At 45.0% G+C, this 7,293-nt stretch overlaps 1 protein-coding gene across 1 annotated transcript in view; it reads right to left on the reverse strand.

Moving 5' to 3' along the window:
* TMEM232 (transmembrane protein 232) overlaps nucleotides 1–7,287 on the reverse strand; it is a 183,194-nt gene extending 175,907 nt beyond the window's left edge. The window contains exon 1 of the mRNA XM_014539893.1: nucleotides 6,460–7,287. Within this exon, the coding sequence (XP_014395379.1) occupies nucleotides 6,460–6,752 (293 nt within the window). The 5' untranslated portion in view covers nucleotides 6,753–7,287. The remainder of the gene's footprint in view (nucleotides 1–6,459) is intronic.
* Nucleotides 7,288–7,293: the final 6 nt, after the last annotated feature.

Genomic DNA, 7,293 nt, shown 5'->3' on the forward strand with positions numbered 1-7,293 from the left:
GGCAGTATGTTACAAATCTAAATATTGTCTTACAGCATGATCCAGCAATCACACTCTTCAGCCTGAGTTGTAAACTAATGTCGACACAAAAACCAGCACAAAAATATGTATAGAAGCTTTACTCTTTTATTTTAAATATATTTTATTGATTTTTTACAGAGAGGAAGGGAGAGGGATAGAGAGCTAGAAACATCGATGAGAGAGAAGCATCGATCAGCTGCCTCCTGCACACCCCCTACTGGGGATGTGCCCGCAACCAAGGTACATGCCCTTGACCGGAATCGAACCCAGGACCCCTCAGTCCACAGGCCGACGCTCTATCCACTGAGCCAAACCTCTTAACCACCAAAATCCAGAAGCAATATGATGTCTTTCAATAAGTAAATGGATAAATGAACTGTGGTATATCTACACAAAGGAAATATAATTCAGTATTAAAAGGAAATGAACTATCAAGCACTGAAAAGACCTGGCTTAAATGCATATTATGAAATGAAAGGAGCCAATCTGAAAAAATTTGTGATCCAAATACGTGGTATTCTGGAAAAGGCACAACTATGAAGGCCGTAAAAACATCAGTTGCAATTCAGAGGTTTGTGGGAAGAGAGGGATGAACAGGGGTTTTTTTAAGGTAGTGAAACTATTCTGTACAAAATTATAATGGTCATTATACACTTGTCAAAACTCAGAACTATACAACGCAAAGAGCAAACCTAATGTAACCTATGGACCATTGTTAACTACAAAATGTTGTTATTAATTGTAACAAATATACCACACTAATGCAAGATATTAATAATGGGAAAAACGTTGTGTGCGGATGAGAGGGGAGGGTTGAGTGTATGAAATGTTATGTACTATTTACTCAATTACTTTGTAAATCTAGAATTGTACTGAAAAATTAGGTCTAGCTATTATAAAAAAATAAGACAAAAGCAGAAAAGAGGTTCAAATGATTTCATAGGATACAACACTGACATTTAGAGAGATGAGATGCAATTTACCAAAGGAGACTACAGGCAAGGCTGTGAATTAAGAAGGAATGGTAATGTGGTGTCCTGGAAGCCAAGTAAAGAAACTGTTTCAGGGAGGAGGGAGTGATCAGCCATGTCAGATCAGCCAAATATGGAGATTTCAACTTTCTAGTGCATTTAGCAGGTGGAAGTCATCAGTGACCTTGATCAGTGGAGTTTTGGGGAGTGTTAGGGAGCGAAGCCTTGATCCAGTGCTTTTGAGATAAATGGGAGAAAGGGGACTGAAGATGAGTACAGACGGCTTTATAGCAAAAGGGAGCTTAATGGGCAAAACCTCAAGAGGATATAGGGTTGAATTTTTTAAATGGGAAAATATACAAAATAGTATGTGCTGATGTAAATGATCCATTAGAAAGGGGAAATAATAGTAATAATGGAAGAGAAACAGTAGGAGAATCCTGAAATGATGAATGACAAGGAATGGGATCTAATCCACAAATGGAAGGACTACAGGAGTGTGAATAATTAATCCATCCATAACAACATCAGGTAAGAAAGAGTATATAGGCATAGATGCTGGTTGGCGGGATGATGTAGTAGTGGGGACTCAGAGAAATTTTCAGCTCCTATTTTCTGTTAAATAGAAAAAAATAGGTTACCGCTGCAAATGATAATGGGGAAAGGGTGCTAGAATTTTGAGGGAGGGGAGAGAAGGTATAAAATAGCTATGCAGGAAGTGGCAGAGTGAAATGTAGTAGAAGGCCCACCTCCACTCGGCTCGCACGCTCACTCGGCTCGCACGCTCACTCGGCTCGCACGCTCACTCGGCTCGCAGGCTATGGTTATTCGCACGCTCACTCGGCTCGCACGCTCACTCGGCTCGCACGCTCACTCGGCTCGCACGCTCACTCGGCTCGCACGCTCACTCGGCTCGCACGCTCACTCGGCTCGCACGCTCACTCGGCTCGCACGCTCACTCGGCTCGCACGCTCACTCGGCTCGCACGCTCACTCGGCTCGCACGCTCACTCGGCTCGCACGCTCACTCGGCTCGCACGCTCACTCGGCTCGCACGCTCACTCGGCTCGCACGCTCACTCGGCTCGCACGCTCACTCGGCTCGCACGCTCACTCGGCTCGCACGCTCACTCGGCTCGCACGCTCACTCGGCTCGCACGCTCACTCGGCTCGCACGCTCACTCGGCTCGCACGCTCACTCGGCTCGCACGCTCACTCGGCTCGCACGCTCACTCGGCTCGCACGCTCACTCGGCTCGCACGCTCACTCGGCTCGCACGCTCACTCGGCTCGCACGCTCACTCGGCTCGCACGCTCACTCGGCTCGCACGCTCACTCGGCTCGCACGCTCACTCGGCTCGCACGCTCACTCGGCTCGCACGCTCACTCGGCTCGCACGCTCACTCGGCTCGCACGCTCACTCGGCTCGCACGCTCACTCGGCTCGCACGCTCACTCGGCTCGCACGCTCACTCGGCTCGCACGCTCACTCGGCTCGCACGCTCACTCGGCTCGCACGCTCACTCGGCTCGCACGCTCACTCGGCTCGCACGCTCACTCGGCTCGCACGCTCACTCGGCTCGCACGCTCACTCGGCTCGCACGCTCACTCGGCTCGCACGCTCACTCGGCTCGCACGCTCACTCGGCTCGCACGCTCACTCGGCTCGCACGCTCACTCGGCTGGCTATGGTTATATACTGGTGGGTTGATTGATTACTTGATGGGTGTGATTAAGTAATTAAGCTGAGGAGTCTCTGGGACCGCCAGGTGCCCATCCTTCAGGTTTTCGCAGAACCACCTGGGGCAGAGCCTCCGCTCCTCCCCAGGGATGAAGCTGGCAGCCTGGGCTCCTTCCAGGCTATGCACTGAAGAGGTATGTTTCAGTTGATGAAATGGCTCCAGCAAGCAGTCTGGTGCTTGGCAGTTCATTTGCCACCTGGCATAGACCCAGAATTTTAAAAAAAGAGATTTCAACATTAATCCCTAGTGTATTTTTGTTAAAGTTCCAGTTAAATAAGGTTAGAAAAGGTACACTTGTTTAAAAAAATTTTTTTTCCTGAGAACTGGACAATGTTAAAAACTATAGCAAAGCCTTTGGATAGGTAACCTGCATTACAGAATGTAAGATTTAGACTATAATCTTAAGAAATACAGGATAATTGGACCAAAGACCACCAAAAAAAAGATATAATTCAGACATATTGTTGAAATAAGGTAAATAAGGGAATCCTATAATCATCTCACCTCCTCCTAGAAATTTTTCCTAGTCAATAACTTGTGCCACCTTCTCGATTGCCTTTTTAAAAAAATTGCATTTCACATCCTCAGTGACCCCCCTCCCCAAACACACACACACACACACACACACTTCAAATTTTTGAACGAGAGAGAGAAAGAGAGAGAGGGGGAGAGAGAGAGCGAGAGAGAGAGAGAGAGAGAGGCAATTTCACCTACTATACAAGGACTTAACTGTCCAGCGGGCTGGCCTGCCTAGGGGCGCGAGTAATGATGGAAGCTTCTTCCAACAGCCAAATCCATGAAACCCTAAAAAAAATAGGCTCAGTGCTCCCATGAGTGGGGTTTTGTGGATCTCCCGGTTGCCCAGGGTGGTGAGTGTGGCGATAACCTTAACTCAGGTCCTCAGAAGCAAAACCTAGCAGTCACACACAAACTCACCACAGCGCTCAGGGTTGCTGGGGACCAAGACTGGTTGCTAAGGACGCTGTAAGAGCTGCTCTTAGAGCCAGAATGTTGCTCTTTTAGCGTCTCCTGACATGGTTTAACCAATCAGGACCTTTAAGTGCAATTCCACCGTCCTTTCCCCGCCTTCACATCTGTGTTCAGTATCGAACAAATAGATGCAATTATAGGTGAAAGACCTTCATTAGCTTTAAAATATAATCATAAAGCACATAGTAATGATTCGGTTTTAATACTGTACATACGTTAGCTATGCGACAGTAGCTGCAGCGAGAACTGGAATGACAGTGCCAGTGTCCCCTCAATGCCTAAATACCTCCTCCATAGCCTCGTCCCCCAAAACATAATAATCTACACTTAAAATTAAAACAGCATACTTATACAAAGGTAGCTGTTTCTTTTAACCGAATTGCTGTTCAAAGGCTCCTTTTACATAGAAAATCTGGATCTAATGGTGGATAAACAAAACATCCAGGGTGTTCTGTAAGTATTAACCACAAGGGGGCAAATTTCAATTCAAAAGAAAGCCAATTTTTGAAGATAGTATCCATTAGTATTTTCTAATTCAAATCCTTATAAAATTCCGTCTACCAAGTGACGAGCAACTTCAACTTCAAAAACACCACAAATTTTGAGGAATTCTGATTAACTTTAAAGTTAATTTACAGAGATTGTTCTTGTTAAGTAAATTGCCTTAAAATATTAAGAACTTCAAGACACTTTAACTGATGAAAACTTCAGATACATCAATCCAAAATTGTTTCTGTTCATAACAAGGATCAGGTAAGTCTTGTGATTTTATAGCAAATTTTTATATTTTAAACAGAAAGTATTAATCCAAACCAGAATGTATAACACCAAGAGTGAACTCTTAAACTGTGAACTTTGGACAATTATGATGTGTCAAGTTCATCAATTATAACAAATATACCAAATGGTTGGTTATTGATAATGCAGGAGGCTATGCATGTGTGGGGGAAGGGAGAGTATGGGAAATCTCTGTACCTCTTATTTTGTGTGTGTGTGTGTGTGTGCATGTGTAAACTCAAAACTATACTAAAATATAATAAAAATGTAAAGTTAATTAATTCACTTTAAAAAGTAATAAAGTTTGAAAAAACAGAAATTACAATATCCAGTCCCAGGCTTCTCTGAAACACATTTCTCCTAAAAGATCAGTAAGTTGAGGGTAAAAATAAAACTAAGATATAACAGAGAGAACAAAAACATGGTCTCTCTGTTTTCAAAGACTGAATAAGGCTGACAACTTCCAGAATGATAATCTCTTGTTCGTATAACCATTATCCCTTTACATTTCATTTTTATGATTTGCCTCTTCATGTCCTTTGCTCACATTTCTACTGATTTCCCTTTATTGGTAAGAGCTTTTTTCTCTTTTTTCTTTTTTTACAATAAAGTGACCCATTTTCTAAATCATGTTAAAAATGTGACATTTCCCAATTTGTGACTCATTTTTCAATTTTGCTTAATATGTTTTTCCTTTTTTTATTTATTTAGAAATTTAAGCCCTAACTGGTTTGGCTCAGTGGATAGAGTGTTGGCCTGCGGACTCAAGGGTCCCAGGTTCGATTCCGGTCAAGGGCATGTACCTTGGTTGCCGGCACATCCCCAGTAGGGAGTGTGCAGGAGGCAGCTGATCGATGTTTCTCTCTCATAAATGTTTCTGACTCTCTATCCCTCTCCCTTCCTCTCTGTAAAAAATCAATAAAATATATATTTTTTAAAAAAAGAAATGTAAATGTACCATGGTCAAATTGATTAGTCTTTCCTTAGATGGCTTTTTGCTTTATTGTCATTTTTAGAAAGTTTTTCAATCTATTTGAAAAATATTCACCTTTTATTTTCTTTCTGTATTCAATATTTTTTAAAAGGGAAAAATACAATATATTATAGCTGGAATTTATTTGGGAATAAATTGCGAGATGGGGCTGTTACTGTTTCTCCCCTCAACTGGCTACCCAGTTGTCCTCCTTTGAATAATTCATCCTTTCTTCACTGATATGAATGTAAATTGTAAGATGCCATTGCTTTTATTGGTGTATTAAAAGCATACACACACACATACACACACACCCCTTTTCCTCCTTCTCCTTTTAATAAATAAATAAAATTTTGATTCTGAGCTAGTCCCATCTTTGAGCCAATATTCCTAAGGAACAGGGAAATATTATTTTATTGCTATGTGCTGTAACTAATACTGATTACATAGTCACTTGGTACTCGCCCTCAAGTAATACTGGATACATATTTTAAGGGAAAGACTACATACATTTGCCCAAGCCCCATCACAACTCAAGCATGTCAGTCCACTTCAGACGAATTTGATTATCGCTTTAAATAAAGGTTCCCTTCTAGAAGATTGAGAAGAGTGCGTCAGGGTTCTCTTCTGGACGCCCTCGGAATGCTGGGCCCCAGTGGGGAGAAGGGGCACAGGAAGAACCCACGGTAGGCTCAGTCAGATCTAGGGACAGGGACTCCGCCCGAAGAGCCCTTGGAGCTGATGAAAACAGGTAGTAGGGTCATTTTAATTTTCCAACTAAGGTCTTGATTTGTAAAGGTATAAATATCCTGATTTAGATGCAGCATAAAATACCCACAGAAGACGATCTGTAGGTCTTTTGTGGCCTTGGAAAAGCAAAATGCTTAATTCCTTAAGTCCCTGAGTGTAGTTTATGTTCATAGCGAGGAGCCGGAGAGGACAGAAGAGGGGGGTTGTCTCCCTGCACCTTCCTTTTTAATGCTTACTTACGCCGTCCACACCACCTCTGCGCTCACCGGGCCGAACTTCTCTCGATTTTCCCTAAAACGCCAAGTGCGGGAGGCAAAGTTAGATGTGTTATTACAAATATCTCGCACCTGAGCAACTCCCCTGTGGCAGGTGAGGCACCAGCCTGGTGAGAAAAGACCGAGATCCGAGGCCTTTGTGTGTAGCGGGACGTTCAGGCTGAGATCTCCGCGAGTCAGTTCCCGCGAGACCTTAGTTATTATTTCCCTATGAGACGTCTTCACTCGACCTTCTCTGACCCAGGTCGCATCGCCCATCCCTGTTTCCTCACGGCATTTCCTTGGTACAGTGTTCCATTAACTCCGGTCACCTCACCACTTCCTCCTCCCTAATGGCGACAGTTTAAAGGCTGGCTCCGTACACCCGAATCGTCTCCCTAGCAACCGCGTCTCCGAAGACCGCCGGAAAAGGCTATGATCACGTGCGCTGTGAACTTCCGGGTTGTCAACGTGACTTCCGGTTGTCAGTTTCTCCGGACGCGGTGGCGGCAGCGGCGGCGGCGGAGGAGGAAGAGGAGGAGGAGGAGGGAGAACTGTGCGGCTCGAAGTCGCCGCGGCCCCAGTAGTGGTGGGCTCCAGGGGGCTCGCCTCGTCCTGCCCCGCCTGCGATGCATCCGCGGCGCCCGGACGGGTTCGATGGCTTGGGCTATCGCGGGAGTGCACGGGATGAGCGCGGTTTTGGCGTGGCCTTCCCTGCAAGGTCCTTCAGCTCCGGGCCGGAGCTGAGCCACTGGGTGACCACTCCCCCAGACATCCCCGGGAGCCGCAACCTGCACTGGGGCGAGAAGAGCCCGCCCTA

This window comes from Myotis brandtii, unplaced genomic scaffold, assembly GCF_000412655.1.
Source record: "Myotis brandtii unplaced genomic scaffold, ASM41265v1 scaffold230, whole genome shotgun sequence".
Taxonomy (NCBI): domain Eukaryota; kingdom Metazoa; phylum Chordata; class Mammalia; order Chiroptera; family Vespertilionidae; genus Myotis; species Myotis brandtii.